The sequence below is a fragment of the Narcine bancroftii genome, chromosome 8 (assembly GCF_036971445.1).
Source record: "Narcine bancroftii isolate sNarBan1 chromosome 8, sNarBan1.hap1, whole genome shotgun sequence".
Lineage (NCBI taxonomy): Eukaryota > Metazoa > Chordata > Chondrichthyes > Torpediniformes > Narcinidae > Narcine > Narcine bancroftii.
Window position 1 is genome coordinate 166,417,671 of NC_091476.1, and position 20,598 is coordinate 166,438,268.

At 41.2% G+C, this 20,598-nt stretch overlaps 1 protein-coding gene across 1 annotated transcript in view; it reads right to left on the reverse strand.

Moving 5' to 3' along the window:
* Positions 1 to 20,598, reverse strand: part of LOC138742142 (CUB and sushi domain-containing protein 2-like) — a 938,722-nt gene that overhangs the window by 27,249 nt on the left and 890,875 nt on the right. The window contains exons 7-8 of the mRNA XM_069896325.1: positions 13,830 to 13,836; positions 11,278 to 11,470 (exon numbers count right to left, since the gene is read on the reverse strand). Of these exons, the coding sequence (XP_069752426.1) occupies positions 11,278 to 11,470; positions 13,830 to 13,836 (200 nt within the window). The remainder of the gene's footprint in view (positions 1 to 11,277; positions 11,471 to 13,829; positions 13,837 to 20,598) is intronic.

Genomic DNA, 20,598 nt, shown 5'->3' on the forward strand with positions numbered 1-20,598 from the left:
ATTATTGAGAGTTCATATCCCAGCTTTCCCTTTTCGGTGCATCATCTCACATAGTTGAGCACATGCTACTAGCTGTGGCAGCCTTCAACCCCCTTCTTCCTCGATTACCACAAGAATCCCATTTTATTATTCACCCCCATTCACATCAATACCCCCCCTCCACCTCCATAGGCATATCTACAGTATGGCAGCTACGCCATGTGCACTGGGTGCCACTTGAAGGGGCATCACTGAGGAGTTCTCACGGTCCCAGCCACCTCCAGCCACACGCAATTCAGGGACCTCCGAATGACCGCTGCCTATTCCCTCCATGCTTCCCCTTGGCCAGTCCAGCACTGAGCTCGCTTTCCATTGGCTCACTGCCCTGTGATGCGCATTCGCTGTCAGCCTATGCCGCCCACAGCCTAGACAGATTAGTGGGCGAGGAGGTGGGAGAAGCAGGAGCAACGTATGCCATCGCGATGCCTCTGGTACCGTCACGGCTCGGCGTGGGGCCACCACTCGGATCCCCAAAATGGCAGCCTGGCCTTGAAGTGTGATTGAACCACCAAGGGGATGGTGGTGGGGGGGGGGGGTGGAGTGAAAATGTGGGAGGGCCATGGGGTGGGGGGGGGCACTGTCAGGCCCTAGAGGCAATGGAGCTGTGGTGGCTAGCTTCCATGGTCATTTACACAGTGGATTGTGTAGAATTATTGACATTGTATACTACTAGCGGTATCATTCAGTCGTTGGCTGTATCAGAAGGCTGTGATTGTCACATATTTCATCCAAGGTAGCAGGCTTGAAACTGTGCATTTTAGCACGAGTGAATCCTGGATAGAGTAGATTTGTACATTTTCTTTTAAGTATGATTACTCTCGGTGATGTCTGATAACCGATAGTCTCATAGCACATATCGGACATTCACTTCCACTGATCGCTTCTGGTTATATAGTGTCCTTTCCCCTTCACTTTGCTTGGTCTTATCTCACTGCTCTTCAGGGGCTTTGCTGACCACAAAAAGATCTCATTGTTTTTACCACATTGCAGTGAACAAGAATTCACTGACTGTGCATAGGTCTGATGTCCGGCTCCTCCCTTGACTCCACCCTCACCTACCCCAATATAAACCCTGATTTTCCCACCTCACCTCACATTCAGTTTCTTAGTGCAATCAGTCACGTTTTGCATGGTTCTAGAACAACGAAGTACTTCATCGGATATAATGAAATCATCAGGAAGTCATCAAATCCATGAAATAAATAGGGTTTTTACTTGGATTTTTAACTCAGAAATGTCATCCTGACACGGTGTTTGAGTGTCGACTGTGAAATGCCGCAAATATCCAAATTGGGATAAAATTAATTGAAACAATATTGAATTGGGTGTGCGTTTCGTGAAATCGACCTGCTATCCTTTATTTGCAGCACCTTGTTATTCGTCTATACAGATTGTAATACATAATAAACTTTTGGAAATAGAATTTGTTTGTAAATAGAGATTCGACTACCCTAAATCATCCACCAACCAGCTAACCTGGAAACAACATTCAGATTTTGGAAACAGAAGAAACCACCAAGAGAAAAAGTAGATGATGTATTTTGAAGAGCAAACAGCTTATTGTTGCAACTACCAAGATTAAAAGAAAATTAGATGATCTGATTTGAGAGTCAAGGAAACATTTGTAGCAGTATATGAGAGGGAGAATACCTCATCTACAGATTTCTAAGGTACACTTATATCTGTAATATTAGACTTTAAAACCTTGGCTGGGTTCTGCGATGGCCGTCTCTTGAACCCACTCACAGTTTTATTTCTGATCAGAAATCAGGTGCACACAAAGCCAAAGAAATACCTTTCCTCTGTATATATGCAGCAGGTCCTCTTTGGTTCTGCCATTTTGCGCACTGTTTCTCTTGGACGTTTGGTAAGCAAACAGTGGAACTAGCAAAGTAGGGGCTTGGGTTCAATCTCTGATGCTAGTTAGTCCCAGTAAGTCTGAGAGATGCCACAAAGGAAGAGATGGACCAGATCACAGTGACAAAGGCATTCCTTGAGAAAGTCCCCTTCCAATGCCCAAACTGTACAAAGTTGTGGAGAGAATCTGGAGCACTGCGTGATTTTTTAATAAAGTAGCCCTTGGTCATTGCACGTGACAACTTGATTCTGTGAAACTGACCATTTCTGTTGCAATTATTGAATGTTGTTTCACTATTTGTTTATACTCGGTTCATTCAGTTAATCTTCTTGACTTTTTTGTTGAAAAGAGTACATCTGATTTGCGTTTAAAGTGAGGGATAGTTGTGGGGTGAAAGATTGAAGTAAGTTTTAACAGGGGTGGAGGGGAGGGGGGGTGGTGCAATTTCACTGCTTCCCATAGGGGTTATTTTCCCTAGATACACCACTGGCTCTCTCCACCAGATTTTATCACTCACCTGCAAACCAGAACAATTTGCAGCAGCCACATAGTCTTTGGGAGGTGGGGGATGAAATCGGAGCGTATGGAGGAATCCCACATAATCAAGGAAGCAACATCACACTTGTTAGGTCTGCTTTGTTCATGAATGAGTGAGACAAACACCAGGCTGAGTCGAAATCAGGGTTCTTTGTTCTTTATTACCGGATTGTAACACTTGCAACTAACCATGTTAGTCGGAGAATGCATTCTGCCGTTATCAGCAAAATGGTGATTTTTTATACCCTTGGATACGTGCTTAGAACATGTTAGGTCTGCTTTGTTCATGAATGAGTGAGACAAACACCAGGCTGAGTCGAAATCAGGGTTCTTTGTTCTTTATTACCGGATTGTAACACTTGCAACTAACCATGTTAGTCGGAGAATGCATTCTGCCGTTATCAGCAAAATGGTGATTTTTTATACCCTTGGATACGTGCTTAGAACATGTTAGGTCTGCTTTGTTCATGAATGAGTGAGACAAACACCAGGCTGAGTCGAAATCAGGGTTCTTTGTTCTTTATTACCGGATTGTAACACTTGCGACTAACCATGTTAGTCGGAGAATGCATTCTGCCGTTATCAGCAAAATGGTGATTTTTTATACCCTTGGATACGTGCTTAGAACATGTTAGGTCTGCTTTGTTCATGAATGAGTGAGACAAACACCAGGCTGAGTCGAAATCAGGGTTCTTTGTTCTTTATTACCGGATTGTAACACTTGCAACTAACCATGTTAGTCGGAGAATGCATTCTGCCGTTATCAGCAAAATGGTGATTTTTTATACCCTTGGATACGTGCTTAGAACATGTTAGGTCTGCTTTGTTCATGAATGAGTGAGACAAACACCAGGCTGAGTCGAAATCAGGGTTCTTTGTTCTTTATTACCGGATTGTAACACTTGCAACTAACCATGTTAGTCGGAGAATGCATTCTGCCGTTATCAGCAAAATGGTGATTTTTTATACCCTTGGATACATGCTTAGAACATGTTAGGTCTGCTTTGTTCATAAATGAGTGAGACAAACACCAGGCTGAGTCGTAATCAGGGTTCTTTGTTCTTTATTACCGGATTGTAACACTTGCGACTAACCATGTTAGTCGGAGAATGCATTCTGCCGTTATCAGCAAAATGGTGATTTTTTATACCCTTGGATACGTGCTTAGAACATGTTAGGTCTGCTTTGTTCATGAATGAGTGAGACAAACACCAGACTGAGTCGAAATCAGGGTTCTTTGTTCTTTATTACCGGATTGTAACACTTGCGACTAACCATGTTAGTCGGAGAATGCATTCTGCCGTTATCAGCAAAATGGTGATTTTTTATACCCTTGGATACGTGCTTAGAACATCATCATATCATTACTTGTCCAATGACTAAAACTGTTGCTATTCTTTCCCTGCTAGCTTCCTGCCTCTCAATCCATCAATGTCTCTCTTATCTTGTAAGTACAAGGATGCATTCACATCTTGTTACAGCCCTGTACATTCCCATCTCATGATGTTTTACCTAACAGGAGTACAAGGACACCTCCCCTTCTTGTTACAGCCCTGTACAGGGTAACTCCCTACACATTCCCATCTCATGATGTTTTACCTTACACACTCCAGTGGACAACACCAAAGGTCAGGGTTGAATCCAAGTCACTGAAGCAGTAGCCCTATTAGTTAAGCCACAACTCTGCCAGGTCACAAGAAAACCAATCTGTTGCTCAGCATATCAGCTACCTTTCAATACCTCATCTTTTAGTTAGCCAAGTGGAAAAGTGTAACCCAACATATGCACCTATTTTTAATATACATTATTGAAGTGGTTCTCAACTCACATCCCACTTTAAGTATACCCTATGCCATTGGAGCTCTGTGATTAGTAAGGAATTGCTTAAGGTGGTATGTGGGTGGAAAGAAAAAGGTTGAAAACCACTGTTTTAATCGTACCTAATTAACTCATGTGTATGGTTTCATAACTCCAAAGGAAATGGGCCAATAACAATTTTTCTCAAGCAAAATATTTCAGTAACAATTGGGTCTGGAGCAGCGATTCTCAACCTTCCCTTCCCAGTCACATCCCACCTTAAGTAATTCCTTATCACAGAACACCGATGGCATGAGGATTACTTAAAGTGGTATGTCAGTAGAAAGAAAAAGGTTGAGAACCACTGATCTATTGTATATACTGGGATAAAGCGTCTCAGATCATTTAAAATTGCACATAATGCACTGTGTTTTCTCTCCAATTCTGCTTTGACTACTGCCTTTTTCTAACTGCAGGTGAATGCCAAGCATGAGCTTTTATTTCCTCAAGTCACAGAAAGGGGTGATTTTCAAACAAGAGTGATTCCTGTGTCACTTTTTGATTCCTTTGGCACGTTAAATTTTGAAATTCTGGGCTAATCTTTTGACCTGTAACTACAGGAAAGTTTGAAACTTCTTGTCAGATCCCTCTCTGCAGCTGCCTGACCACAAATAACTCCTCGTCATCACATCGCTGAATCATTTCCAGCACTGAAATAGTGATTTTTAAAAGGACTCTCAATTTCCATAGAGGATATTAATGATCACGTCATTTTTATGACAAAAATGGCCAAGGTAATCGTGGTGCTTCTAATGGCTCAAACAAATCCAACTGATGTAACACTAAACTACTCATACACCCACAGTTGATATTATCCATGCTCCAAAGCCATAAATTTTCTCTTTAATTAGCACACAACAGCTGAAACGTTTTCTAAACTAATATTAGTTTGCTGGGGGGAAGATATATATAACATAGATTGAATACAATACATATGCCAAGAAGACAGCCAGTACCTGGAAGTAGAGCTTCATTTTCTAACATGGGTTATTGTGTGGCAGTTATATGTTCGTTGAGCTCTCGAAGATTCACTTTGATTGAAGTCAATAGACAATTCAGAAGTGAAGTTCAGAGTTTAGTGTGTGGTCATGTGTACCAATACAAAATGAAAATGTTAGTCTTTTGTGATGTTTGACCACATGCATTAGGGCTTCATAAGAAACATAAGAACACAAGGAATAGGAGCAGGAATCATCCATTCATCCCATCAAACCATTCAATAAGATCATGACTGATCTGATCATTGACTCAACTCCACCTACCCGCCTTTTCCCCATATTCCTTAATTCCTTTTTTATGTAAAAATCTATCTAACTGAACCTTAAATAAATTTAATGAAGTCACCTCAACCACTTCCCTGGGGAGAGAATTCCACAGATTCACTTCTCTCTGTGAAAAACAGTTTTTCCTAATTTCCATCTTAAATCTACTCCCCTGAATCACGGAGGCTGTGTCCCCTCGTTTTGGTCTCACCTACCAGTGTAAACAATTTTCCTGCCTCCATCTTACCTATCCCCTTCATAATTTTATATGTTTCTATAAGATCTCCTCTCATTCTTCTGAATTTGAGTGAGTATAATCCCAGAAGATTTAATCTCTCCGTGGAGCTCAACTCCCTCATCTCCGGGATCAACCTGGTGAACCTCCTCTGGATTGCCTCCAAGGCCAGTATATCCTTCTTCAACTATGGAGACCAGAATTTCACACAGTACTCCAGGTGTGGTCTCACCAGTACCTTGTCAAGTTGCAGCATGACCTCCCTGCTCTTGAATTAAATTCCTTTAGCGATAAAGGCCAACATTTCACTTGCCTTCTTAATAACCTGCTGTACCTGCAACCCAAATTTTTGCGATTCATGCACAAGCCCTCCCAAGTCCTTCTGCACTACAGCACGCTTCAGTTTTTCATCATTTAAATAATAATCTGCTCTTTTATTTTTACTAAGCGGTTGACCTTGCATTTACTAACATTGTATTCCATCTGTCAGACCTTTGCCCACTCCCCTAACTTAATCTGCAAATTAATCATCAAATTCATTGGCAACACCACCATTGTTGGACGAACAACTGAAAATTATGATTCCGAATACAGAATATAGATCAAGAATGGGTTTGGATGGTGCCAGAGCAAAAATCTTCCTCTCAACGACACTGAGACTGAAGAGCTCATTGTTGATTTTATGAAGGACTGCCCAATCTGAGGCGCCTGCAAGCTCACACCAAGACACAAGAGAAACTTGTCCGTGAACTACTCTTTGCAGATGATGCCGCTTTAGTTGCCCATTCAGAGCCAGCTCTTCAGCGCTTGACGTCCTGCTTTGCGGAAACTGCCAAAATGTTTGGCCTGGAAGTCAGCCTGAAGAAAACTGAGGTCCTCCATCAGCCAGCTCCCCACCATGACTACCAGCCCCCCCACATCTCCATCGGGCACACAAAACTCAAAACGGTCAACCAGTTTACCTATCTCGGCTGCACCATTTCATCAGATGCAAGGATCGACAATGAGATAGACAACAGACTCGCCAAGGCAAATAGCGCCTTTGGAAGACTACACAAAAGAGTCTGGAAAAACAACCAACTGAAAAACCTCACAAAGATAAGCGTATACAGAGCCGTTGTCATACCCACACTCCTGTTCGGCTCCGAATCATGGGTCATCTACCGGCACCACCTACGGCTCCTAGAACGCTTCCACCAGCGTTGTCTCCGCTCCATCCTCAACATCCATTGGAGCGCTTACACCCCTAACGTCGAAGTACTCGAGATGGCAGAGGTCGACAGCATCGGGTCCACGCTGCTGAAGATCCAGCTGCGCTGGATGGGTCACGTCTCCAGAATGGAGGACCATCGCCTTCCCAAGATCCTGTTATATGGCGAGCTCTCCACTGGCCACCGTGACAGAGGTGCACCAAAGAAAAGGTACAAGGACTGCCTAAAGAAATCTCTTGGTGCCTGCCACATTGACCACCGCCAGTGGGCTGATAACGCCTCAAACCGTGCATCTTGGCGCCTCACAGTTTGGCGGGCAGCAACCTCCTTTGAAGAAGACCGCAGAGCCCACCTCACGAACAAAAGGCAAAGGAGGAAAAACCCAACACCCAACCCCAACCAACCAATTTTCCCTTGCAACCACTGCAATCGTGTCTGCCTGTCCCGCATCGGACTTGTCAGCCACAAACGAGCCTGCAGCTGACGTGGACTTTTTACCCCCTCCATAAATCTTCGTCCGCGAAGCCAAGCCAAAGATTCCATCTGTCAGACCTTTGCCCACTCCCCTAACTTAACTATATCTTTCTGCAGCCTCTCCACATCCACTGTACAATTTTCTTTACCACTCAATTTAGTATCATCCGCAAACTTAGCTACACTACAATTTGTCCCCTCTTCCAAATCAGCACCGATTCTCTGCCTTCTGTCATCACCTGTCAAAAGTGCACAAGAGTGCAAACATCTTCCTCTTGTTATCAGATGAAGTCATTAAGTGGTACTTGACTTTGGTAAGGTTAAGTTCAAGTTTGTTATTAATTTGCAGTGATAAACTTTGTTTTGTGAGCATTCCAGCTCGATATGGCAGACATAATACAATATGTATATCACCGTACAAAACTGCAGGTTTACATCAAGAGGTCAGATGGTAAAGAACAAAGGCAATATAATTTTACTATTGTGAGGTTCACCATGTAGACTGCAAATTAATCATCAAATTCATTGGCAACACCACCATTGTTGGACGAACAACTGAAAATTATGATTCCGAATACAGAATATAGATCAAGAATGGGTTTGGATGGTGCCAGAGCAAAAATCTTCCTCTCAACGACACTGAGACTGAAGAGCTCATTGTTGATTTTATGAAGGACTGCCCAAAAGATCATGCACCTGGAGGTGAAAAGGATTAGAACCTTCAAATTCTTGAGAGTTGATATTTCTGAAGATTTCTCCTGGACCCCGCACATCGAGGAAACTGTGAAGAAGACACAGCAGCGCCCCTAATTTCCAAGGCATCTGAGGAGATTTGGCATGTTGTCAAATGTTCTATCAAACTTCCACAGGTTCTTCCACAGACACTTCCACATATAGAAAGAATACTGACTGGTTGCATCACAACCTGATTTGGGAATTCAAATGTGGAGGAATGCAGTAGGCTCATGATGTTAATAAACACAAGCTCTGATCTTGCATCCTTTGAATACATCTATGAGAGACGATGCCTCAAGAAGGTAGCCAACATCATAAAGGTCTCACATCACTCTGATGACAATCTCTTCTCAATGCTACTTTCAGAAAGAAGGTATCCAAGCCTGAAGTCCAGCAGCCAGGTTCAGGAACAGTTTCTTTTCAACAGTTAGCAAGCTCTTGAATCTCCCTTTGTGACGTGAATCAAGGTCTGCTCCAACACCACAAAAGGATTGTCCACACTATTGAAAAGTGACTTTTTTTCTGCATTATCACTAATCAATTTTTTGGGTATTATTGTACTTTTTGTGATTTTATTTAATACCTGATTTAGATCTTCCCAAAACTTTTCCACTTTCTCACATCCCAAATTGCATGTACTGTTGGATACCTTCTTCCTGAAAGTAGCATTGAGAAGAGATTGTCACCAGAGTGATGTGGGACCTTTATGATGTTGGCTGCCTTCTTGAGGCATCGTCTCTCATAGATGTATTCAAAGGATGCAAGATCAGAGCTTGTGTATATTAACATCATGAGGTGCATTCCTCCACATTTGAATTCCCAAATCAGGTTGTGTGTAATAATTCAATTACACACACATCATAGTTGTGTTTTCTCCCAGTGTTTTGTAATCTTTCTTCAGAAAGTGCAAGTTCAGCTGCAGGAAGAAAGAATTTTGGTGCATGTGCACATTGTATATGACAATAAAATCATTCTCATTCATTCAGGAGTTTGATAACAGCAGAAAAGAAACTACCCTTGAATCTGCGGTGCATGTGCTCGTCCTCATGAGTCTTCTCCCAGATGATTCGGGGAGTGTGACGAGGGTGAGATTAGTCCTTTCAGTATTGTTGGCTGCTTTTCCAAGGCAGTGGGAAATTTAGGCAGCGGGTTGTACGTATAAAGTTACATTCACAGGCATATTTAGTTTCTATGGTTGAAGTCATAAAATCCAGCTCTTTAAGGTACACTGCTGGAGTCAACAATGGATGGCATCTGCCAGACACTTAGGTGCAAAGCAAATAGTGGCTAATCCAAGGGAGAATATCTTTTACTCACACATCAGTCAAGTTGGAAATTATTCTTCTAAATCTCATTATGGTATGCATCACACCCATTGTGCATCCACACTACCACGCCCCAAAAGTTACATAAATGGGACCCAACAGTATCAGACAGATGTTTTCGCTGTAAGGAGGAAACGGGAACAACAGTACATGCAATTTTGGCATGTGAGAAAGTGGAAAAGTTTAGGGAAGATCTAAATCAGGTATTAAATGAAATCACAAAAAGCAACACACCAAAAAATCCAGAGATCTTTCTTCTAAGTAATATAAGAAGTAAAGAACTTGGCCACGATTTGGATGGAGCACAAAAAAGATTTATTATTATAGCCTTTGCTGCAGCAAAAAAATGTATTATGTCAACCTGAGAATACAGCAATGGTACATGGGAATGAATAAAAGTATTCCATTGGAAAAAATAACATATAATTTAAGAAATAATATCACAGTATTCGAACAAATTTGGGAACCGTACATGGAACACAACAGAGAAGTCTTACCGCGGACCTTCACCGCCTAAAATGACAGAAGGAGAAGACGACGAAATGAACTGACCCAGTGTGTAAAAGTAGTTGACACAATTTTCTTGTTTATTTACATTCTGTGATGACATTGTTTAATGGGTTTAATGTATCATATAGTTTGAACATTGAGTGGGTGGGGAGGGGGATGGGAAGGAGGGAGGGAAGGGAGGGGGGAAAAGGGGAGAAAATGACACTGTGTATATTCAAGAGGGAAATGTGTGTATTTTGGTTAATATGGTTCATAGAGTGAAAAATAAAAAAAAATAAAAAAGGAGTGCATAGTTCGAGACAAAAAAATGACCCACTGCCAAGAATGCAAACACTTTGACTTAAAATGGAGCAGAGGGGAGACATCAGATAATTCACTCTGGAAATGGAAATGAAGAAAATGAAGATATTTTAAAGATAAAAGTATTAAAGATCCATTTAATGGTCTCATGAGGATGTGATTATGTTCTTAAATCGTGTCATCATGGCCTGAAGAAAAGACATTGAATAGTATTAAACTGCTATTCTTCACAGTTTATTAACCAATTATTTTCATTTTATGTTCCCTGGTTCTTGGCCCGTCTTCCAATGGAAACTTTTTGTTTCTATCTGTGCTTGGTGAAGGGTGGGAGGCTAATTAAGATAAGGGATAGTGACAAATAAAAAGAGGGGTAGCTCAAGCAGAGTGGCTAGTACGTGAGCAACTGAGGGTAAGAGTGGGACTGAGATGCTTTGGTGAGCTTGCTTCCAATAAGGTAAGAGCTCTGAATTTAAATTAGAAGAGTTTAATAGAGACAGCAGCTAAGGCAGTCGAATACTCTGTTTGCAGGATGTGGGATATCTGAGACCACACAATTGTCTCTGATGACTTCACCTGAAAGAGGTGCATCCAGCTGCAGCTCCTGGGAGACTGTGTTAAGGAACTGGAACTGGATGAACTCTGGATCATTCGGGAGGTAGTGATGGAGAGGAGCTTCAGGGATACAGTCCCCCCACTAAAAGTCAGGTAATTGGGTGACTGTTAGGAGAGGGAAGGGGAAGAAGCAGACAATGCAGAGCACCCCTGTGGCTGTGCCCCTCAATAACAAGAATACTGTTTTTGATATTGTTGAGGGGGGGGGGGTTGATCTACCAGGGACAAGCCATGGTGGTCACGTCTCTGGTGTAGAGGATGGCCTCTCGGCTCAGAGAAAAAGGAGGGGAGAAGAGGAGCGCTATGGCAATTGGGGACTCACTGGTTAGGAGAGCAGATAGGAGGTTTGATGAATAAGATCGAGGCTCCCGGATACTACAGTATGTTGCCTCCCAGGTGGCAGGGTCAGGGACATCTCTGATCAAGTTCACAGCATTCTGGAGGGCAAGGGTGAGCAGCCAGATGTCATGGTCCATGCGGGGCCCAATGCCATAGATGGGAGTAGGGATAAAGTCCTGAAAAGGGAGTTAGGAAAGGTTAAAAAGCAGGACCTTAAGGGTGGTAATCTCAGGATTGCTGTCTGTGTCATGTGCCACAAAGTTGTGGCAGATGAATGCATGGCTGAAGAGTTGGTTCAGGGGCAGGGGATCAGGTTTCTGGATCATTGAGATCTCTTCTGGGGAAGGTCTGACCTGTACAAAAAGAATGGGCTGCACCTGAACTTGACGAGTAGGTTCGCTAGAGCTGTTGGGGAGAATTTAAACTAGTTTGGCCAGGAGTGGTGGGGGGTGGGGGGGGGGGGTGGGAGAAGGGGGAGGATGAGAATCAGAACGTGAGTGCAGAGATTAGGTGAGGTAAAACAGGCAGGGCACAAAACATACATTTAGCCAGTTAGAAGGGTTGAAATGTGTCTATTTCAATTCTAGGGGAAGAACTTAGAGCATGGATCAGTACGTGAAACTAGGAGGGTGTGGCTATTACAGAAACTTGGTGGAAGAAGGACAAGACTTGATGCATGTATCAAGGTTTAGATATTTTAAAATGAATAGGATGGAGGTTGGGGTGGGGGAAGTATACTATCATGGCTATAGAAAGGGAGGATGCTCTAAAGGGAATGTCCACTGAGTTGGTGTTTGTGGAAGTCAAAAATAGGAAGGGAGCTATCACTGTGCAGGGAATAGTCTATAGGCTACCAAAAAGCCCTCGAGACAGGCAGATTTTGGAATGGTGCAGGAAATACACAGTTGTAGTTATGGGTGGTTTCAACTTCCCTAATAATCACTGGCACTCCTGACTACAAGATGGATAGATGGAGCTGAATTTGTCAGGAATGTTCAAGAAGGATTCCTGAAACTCTCTATGGACCATCTGTTGAGAGGGGAGCCATACTGGATCTAATTCTGAGTAATGAACCTAGTCAGGTGGTAAACCACTTGGAGGGGAAGAATTTTGGTGAGAATGACCATAACTCATTTAGCTTCAACATAGCTATGGAAAAGGATTTTAAAAAATGGAAGGACTAATTATGAAGGGACGAGGCAGATGGAGTTCAATCCAGTTAAGTGTGAGGCGATGCATTTTGAAAGGACAAACCAGAAGGCTGAGTAAAGGATTAATGTTCGGTTACTTCAGAGTGGGGATGAATAGAGGGACTCTGGGGTTCAAATCCATATATTCCTGAACATCACTGTGCAGGTTGACTGGATAATTAAGAAAGCTGGTCTTCATTAATAGGGGGATTGAGTTCAGGAGTAGAGAGGTCATATGGGAACTCTACAAATCTCTGATATGACCACACATAGTTCAGTTCTGGTCCACCTCATTAAAGGGAAGATGTTGAAGCCATGGAGGGGATGCAGAGGAGATTCACCTGGATGTTGTCTGGATTGAAAAGGTAAGATTAGCAGAGCTGGGACTTTTCTCTTTGGAATGTCGAAGGATAAGAGGAGACTTGATAAAGATCTACAAGATTATGAGAGTCATAGATAGGTTGGACAACCAGCACCTGTTTCCCAGGGCAGGAATAGCAAACACCAGAGGACATGAGTACAAAGTGAAGGGAGGGAAGTTTAAAGGAGACAACAGGAGTAATTTTTAAAAAAACACAGATTTTTGGGTGCCTGGAATGCCTTGCCAGGGATGGTGGAGGCTGAAGCATTTGGTGCATTTAAGGCACATGGATGAAGGAAAAATAGAGGGTTACAGGGTAAGGTGAGTTTAGTGTTTTTTTTTCCCCCAGAAGGAATATATGGGTTAGTACAACATCAAGGGCTGAAGGGCCTGCACTGTGCTGTAGTGTCCCACGTTCGATATTCTTAATTTCTTTTGGATCCCCCTTGTAACCACTTTGATCCCATAGAGGACAACACTGACCTCTCAATATTATCGAGAAAACTTAGCCCTGGAATAATTTTGATAAATTTCCTCAGCCCACTCTGTAAGGGCTTCAGTTGCTTCACTAAAGATTTCCACCCAAGACTGCTGGTGGACTGGGAAAGGAGTCAGATACCTTGTACATAATCGATGCACGAAATGTGTGATCCGATAATGAGAATAATTTTCTTACCCAACTTATAAGTACAATGTATTTAGCCACCAAAATTCTTACTAGCTGCAGCCATAAAAGGCACTTTTGTTAAAAGGAACAACTGCAACAGTATTCATTAAACTACTGCAGAACTGAAAGAGATGAGTGGTTAGCGCAATGCTATTAGAGCACCAGCGACCCAGATTCAAATCCAATGCTACCTGTAAAGGGTTTGCATGTTCTCCCCATACTTGTTAGGTTTCCTCTCACCCTTTAAAATGCATGGGGTGGTCCTTTAATTGGGGCATTTGGGTGGCACGGGCTCATGAGGCATAAGGGCCTGTTACTGTATACCTGAATTTAAGACAAAAAAAATTAAAAAAAATTATAATTAAAAAATGTAGAAGAGGATAGGAGAGGACTGGAGGGGTATGGACTGGGTGCTGGTCAGTGGGACTAGGAGGGTGGGGATTTGTTACGGCATGGACTAGTAGGGTCGAACTGGCCCGTTCTGTGCTGTAAGTGGTAAAATGGTTATATAGATACAGTTAGTGCAAGAACCAAAAACGTGATGTTTCAATTTGTCAGGGCTTTTTGTGGTGCCAGGGTCGTATATGTTTGGAATAATAAAGGGAGGATCAAGACCCTGATAATTGTTGAAAAAAACAACAGCTCTTGAACCTGAAGGTACCTTGTTCCCAAAGGTAGCAGCAAACAGGTGGCGACCAGGGTGATAGGAGTCCCTCTTGATGTTGGGTGGGTGCCTTCTTGAGGCAGTGCCTCAGAGAGATATCTTCAATTAATGGGAGCCCTGACGGACCCACGTTTGCAACTTTCATCCATGTTCCTGGGCACTACACTGGGCCATGATGGAACTAGTCAGTATACTTTCCACAGTACAATAAATAGCAGGGGAAAATAGCAGTTGGAAGAGAACTGATGCATCAACAATAAACTGTCCAGATGCTGCTATGTGTGTACCCCACTGTCTTTCATTCACATGGTGGAACTAGATGAAGTACTCCATTACCACCTGATCAGTGAGGCCTTCCGTGACGCGCAAGTCCTGCATAACGTAATCACATCAGCTTGGTAGGCCAGAGAAAGCACCATGCACAGCTTTGATCTACGGCAAAGCTTTAGCCATGATTTCCTGCCGCAAAACCTTTAACTGGCAACAAACCATTCCCTTGCCTTTGCCACCAACATGTTTTCAATGTTCCGGCCACTTGAGCATTAAAAAAATTGAAATATTAAAATGTAAAAAAAAAAATCTCTTGAATACATTTTAAAGACATCAGAACTACAACTGCAAATAGAGAAGTATAAAAGTTGGAATGCACTTTTTTTTTCCCCTCATGGCAATAGAATCTCCATTGAAGTGACTGGCCTCTTAGATCCTATAAAATATCCATGAACTGATTCTGCATTGCAAGCTGAAAATTCTAAGCAAGTTCATGGTCTGCTAAGCAGTGAAGTGTATTGATAAATTCTCCGAGAAGAACCCATCAGCAACTTCAGGATATTAGGGTTCATCATGCTTTAGTCCCAAGATGGCCTGCATTGATTTTGGTAAATGCGAGCAGGCTTACTTCAGGACTTCTGTCATCTACTCAGATGGTTCAGTCCAGCAGCAATTGTCTCCTTTCATCTGTTCATCTTTCAGGGATCAGTGATTACCGTCATGCCACAATAAAATGAAAGATGTTGTTTCACATTCCCAGCCGTTAGACCAATGAAGCGGACGAAAGGCAAAACTTTGCAGGAGCCGTAGGAAAAAAAAACAAAGTTGTAAGGGGATTTTTACTGTCACAACTCTGGTAAGAGTTCAGGAAGGTCAATCATGCACAGAAGTTCCAAACAACCTGAAGTCTGTCCTCAATAAGTTTTGAATGACTGAAGCAAATCATCACCCTGCTGGAACTCTGACTGCTGCAGAACTGAATGTATTTCTTACTTTCACTCTTGTGTTCTGCAGAGGATTGATTTCCTTCACACTGAATAAATTGTGAATTTTCTGATCTTTCCTTTCTGTTAGGGTTGCTCATTCATTCCTCTTCCCCAGACCACCTTCTCAACCTCAATATTTTTTTTCCTCTCGTGCTCTCTCTCGGGATAGTCCTGACATTTTGATGCCTGCTTCAATGATTTTAACTCTACTGATTTGTTCAGGTTTCTCTGAAGTAACTGTCAAGATTGTACGGTATTTCAACCATTTTCTCTCATGGTGATTAATAGCATGGCAACCAGAGGTACAGAACTTGGAAATGGTGACAGATGTTTCTCCAAGAACACAGGAGCGCAAAACCCAGATGAGAACAAAACAATTTATCTGTCAGACTATACGTCACAGATTAATGACATCTTGGAAATGGATGACAGGTTAAATTCTCTGTGAATTATGTTTTTTTACTACAGAATATTCATGTTGACAGCATATTGCAAACATCAGGTTTGCTCACTTATGGCCTTTTCAAAACAGCCTTGTCCCTTTCAAATATTTTGAATAGTATTCATGGCCATGTTCATGTCTGCAGGTACGGCCTCAATTTCTTTGACCATATTCATGGATTGTCCATATTCACCCTGATGCGAGGGGGTTTGTACAATGGCCTTCCTCCATTGGGAATCCAACTGCACAATCCTTTGGTACAGTGAGGCAACCCTACCCCCAAAATCACCATGACTGCCTCTGACAGCCAGCAAAATGTGAACTGTCTTTGAGGATTGCGATTGACATTATTCTGCAGGATTATAAAGTGGAATGTGGAGCAACAATACTGAGTCATGCCTTTTGGGGGCACGGAGGTGAGGCTACTGCGGAGGACAGTTTGATTGCTAGCATTCTTATTCTTCTTATTAGTGTTTAACAATCCCAAACATTTAAAGACATTTCAATGCTGGTAACATTGCAGTGAGTAATAAAAATGAGCATAAATTTTTAAACACTTTATTAAAAAATAAACAGGTGAAAAGCACTTCAAAATTGGCAACATCACAGTGACTAATTAAAACAGAATAAATTGTTAAACACTTAAAAAAAATAAACAGACTTACTTGAAGTACATAAAAACAGAAATTATGGCAAACATTAAAAGTTAAATGAAATTAGTCAAAATGTTTCTAATTGTTTACTCATCTTTGACATGCATTTCCTCAAAGGATCCCAACCTTTGAGCATGGATTCAAGCTTCCAATTCAGTCTGTGAGAATCTGTCTTTCATTTACCACAATGCATGTCTGGGATGCAATAAAATTTTAATGGCTGAACACGGGCAGTTCAGACTGGAATCACCAGCATAATCAATATGATCCAGCATATAGGGCGCACAAAATCAGTGAACTGGTGCGGACTCGAAAGGCCAGCATGGCCTGTTTCCACTCCGTAAATGGTTATATGGTTATATGGAAATTGTACTTATTTCCCATCAACATCAATGAATGTTATGCACTAATTATACCTCCCAAATGATAGGAGGACATATTCTAGCAATAATTATGAGCTTAATGGTCTAAAAAGAAAAACAGGGAAGATGGGATAACATTTGATAGAGATGTTTAAAATTATGAAGGGAATAGATAGACTAGATGCAAGTAGACTCTTCTCCCTGAGATCAGGGGAGGTTGAAACAAAAGGACAAAAGTTGAGGGTAAGGGGGAAAAATTTTAGGAGAAACATGAGAGGATGCTTCTTCACTCAGAGAGTGGTGGCTGAATGGAATAATCTTCCAGAGGAAATAGTTGAGGCAGAGTCAATTCTTTCATTTAAGAGGAGGCTGGATATGAACATGGATAAGAGGGGGTTGGAGGGTTATGGGCGGAGAATAGGCAGGGGGAGCTAGTGGAGTTCTTTAAGTGAAACGGCGTGGACTTGTAGGGCCAAGATGGCCTGTTTCCATGCTATAAACTGTTATATGGTTATATGGGTGCAAATTGAATCTTGGGATAGATTTTCAGCCTGATCAGTTGGCAATACAGATCTGAGTGGGATTCTAACTGGCACTAGTTTAGTCACTTACTGAGTGACCAAAAACAACACAATAACCAAAAAATATGTACCACTTGAGTTCTCCTATCCACTACTTCTGCATTTACTACCTCTGCCAAAGGTGGCTGCTGTTATATAGTAGCTGCAAGGCTACTCTGATAATATCTCTCAATTGTACAACCTCTAAACAGCAAGAAGCTACAGAATACCATCGCATGGAGGGCGTGAACCGACGTGCCTTCCAGTCATCTCCTGACTCTGATTTATTGTTTTGTTGCTAAGTGCCCGTTAAAATTCTTTAAAAAGTTTAAAAATAGTAAGAGTTGTTGAATTAATGCCTAATGGTACATTTATTAAAAAAAAAGAAAACACCAACAGATTATCTGAGCCTACCTCAATATTGACAAGAAGCCAGGACTCAGCGTGGAATGGATCCAGGAGAAGAAGTGCAGTATTCGGCATTGGAGCTCCGCTCTGTACTGGTAGGGCTCTCTAAAGATGGCACTCGGCAGCCTTTAGAACAAAGGGCTGGCCGGGTGTGTGTATTTCAAACAGCAACCGCTGTGAGCACTGTCACCGAGACTTTGACAGCTGAATCATCTGGGGCGCCGCCAGTTGGAGAGTTAAAGAGCCGACCTCCGATTGATATAGCGGTGGCGCTGCGAAATGCACCACCAGTCATGACATTTTCCCCAGGTATAGATAGAATGGAACCTTTTGATGACATATGGCTTAAGGATAAGGATAACCCTGACTATCAGCCTCCTGATGTTGCTGAGGGGGCTGTGGCAGGAGTTTCTACACGGAGCCATACTGTAAGAAAGGCTGCTAAACCAAGGGAAGGGACAGAAGACCCTTTGGTTTCTCAGAAACAGCAAGATCCTACTATGTCTGAATCTACTTTTGTTGATAATGATTGTTAAGAATCTTGAATTTAAGATGTATTCTTCAATGAAACAGTTAGGTAGCTCTATAACCCACGTCCATTCTAAGCTTAATGAATTGGTGAATATCAATACTCAACAGATGGCTGACTATGGAGCATTTAAACTTGAAACTACTGAAAGACTTGATATGTGTGATCAAGGTTTAGTTGATGTACAAGATCAACTGCAAGATGTAAACAAAACAATTGAAACATTGCAGATTCAGAATAAAAATCTATCAAAAAAAAGTTGATTATTTGGAGAACCAATCTAGATGGAACAATGTAAAAATTGTTGGTTTGCCAGAAGATATAGAAGGGCCAGATCCAAGAAAATTCTTTACCGAATGGATTCCACGAGTGTTAGGGCAAGATAAGTTTCCTGAAGGTTTAATATTGGAACGTGCTCACAGAGCCTTAAGAAGGAAACCTTTTTCAGGACAGAATCCGAGACCTGTTCTGGTCTGTTGTTTAAATTATTGTGATAGTGAGACAATTTTACGTGTAGCTATTAGAAATGCTCAGCAAAATAGATCTCCTTTGATGGTCCAGAATAACTTTTTTTTTATCCGGATCTGAGTCAAGAAATTATGTTTCAACGACGTGAATTTAATTCTGTGAAAGAGTTGTGGAAAAAAGGATACAAGGCAACTTTTAGGTACCCTGCGGTATTGAAGATTTTTCAGGATGTATATCAGCCAAAGTTTTTTGATAATCCTAAAGAAGCTATGGACTTTGCTCAATCTTTACCGATCATGCAATTTCAAGAACGACGTAGTCCTCCTCGGTCTCCAAAGAGAGTGGATATACAAGATGGGAATCAGATTCCAAGAAGAAATGGAAACAATGGTGGTCGAAGTGATAAAATTGATTAAAAATATAATACATTTTTTTTTGGAAGATCTTAGTCATTGATGATAGTTTAATATGAAATGGGAGTTGGGAGAGGGAACTGGGTGGGCACTATTTTCCAGAAGTCGTCAGCTACGTGTGAGTTATCTCACACCCAGTATTTTGTGGGAGTTACCGTTTTGTGCGGTGTAAACAGGAGGGGGTAGTAGTAACCTCCTGCCTGTTTTTTTTTTCTTAATTTTTGGGTTAAGAAGTGAAGTTTTTTTATTACTTTTTTTTAAATAAAATTTTTTTCTCTTTTCTTTATTTGTTTTTGATTGTAGTTTTAAGAGGGAATAAGAGGAAGGTTTTTTTTCTTTTGGGTTTTTTTTCACCTTTCTTTTTCTTTCTTTTCTTTTTTTTTCTTTTTTTTTTCTTGTGTTGAGTTGTTGTAAGGAATGTCTAAATTGAAGTTTGCTTCTTTTAATGTCCAGGGTTTAAATAATCCCATTAAGCATAAGAAAGTACTTGCTTACTTAAAAAAAATTAAAAGTTGATGTGGCTTTTTTACAGGAAACTCATTTGACAGATAAGGAACATTTGAAACTCAAACGTGAATGGGTTGGACAAGTTTTTTATTCTTCATTTAATTCAAAAGCAAAAGGAGTGGCAATTTTGGTGCACAAGAATTTACCATTTCAGTTACAAAATGAAGAGAAAAATGGTGGAAGATTATTAAAATTGAACTTTACAATTTTTAATGAAGCTTGGACTTTGCTTGATGTTTATGCTCTGAATGTTGAGGATACAGCTTTTGTTGTCGATATGTCTTTATTACTTGGACAATCAAATTCTAATGTGATGACTGGGGGAGATTTGAATGTGGTATTGGAGCCTTTATTGGACAAGTATCCAAGAGTAATTAAGAAATCAAAGATGGCAGTTCAAGTAACTAACATGATGTCAGATTTGAATTTAGTTGCTATTTGGCGAAGATTTAATCCTACAGAGAAAGATTTTTCTTTTTATTCATCACGACATAATTCTTTTTCTAGAATTGATTATTTTTTAATTTCAACACATTTGCAGGATAGGGTTACATCTGTGGATTATAAGGCAAGATTGGTTTCGGACCATTCATTATTATTATTAGAATATCAGAGTTTACAGGATGTTCTGAGATCTCCATGATGGAGATTTAATACTATGTTACTGCAAAAACCGGAATTTATTAGTTATTTAAAACAACAAATTGAGGTATTTATTAGTAATAATGCTAATTCTGTTTCTAGTCATTTTGTTTTATGGGATGCAATGAAAGCTTTTTTACGAGGTCAAATTATTAATTATGCTTAAAAGTAAAGAAAGAGAG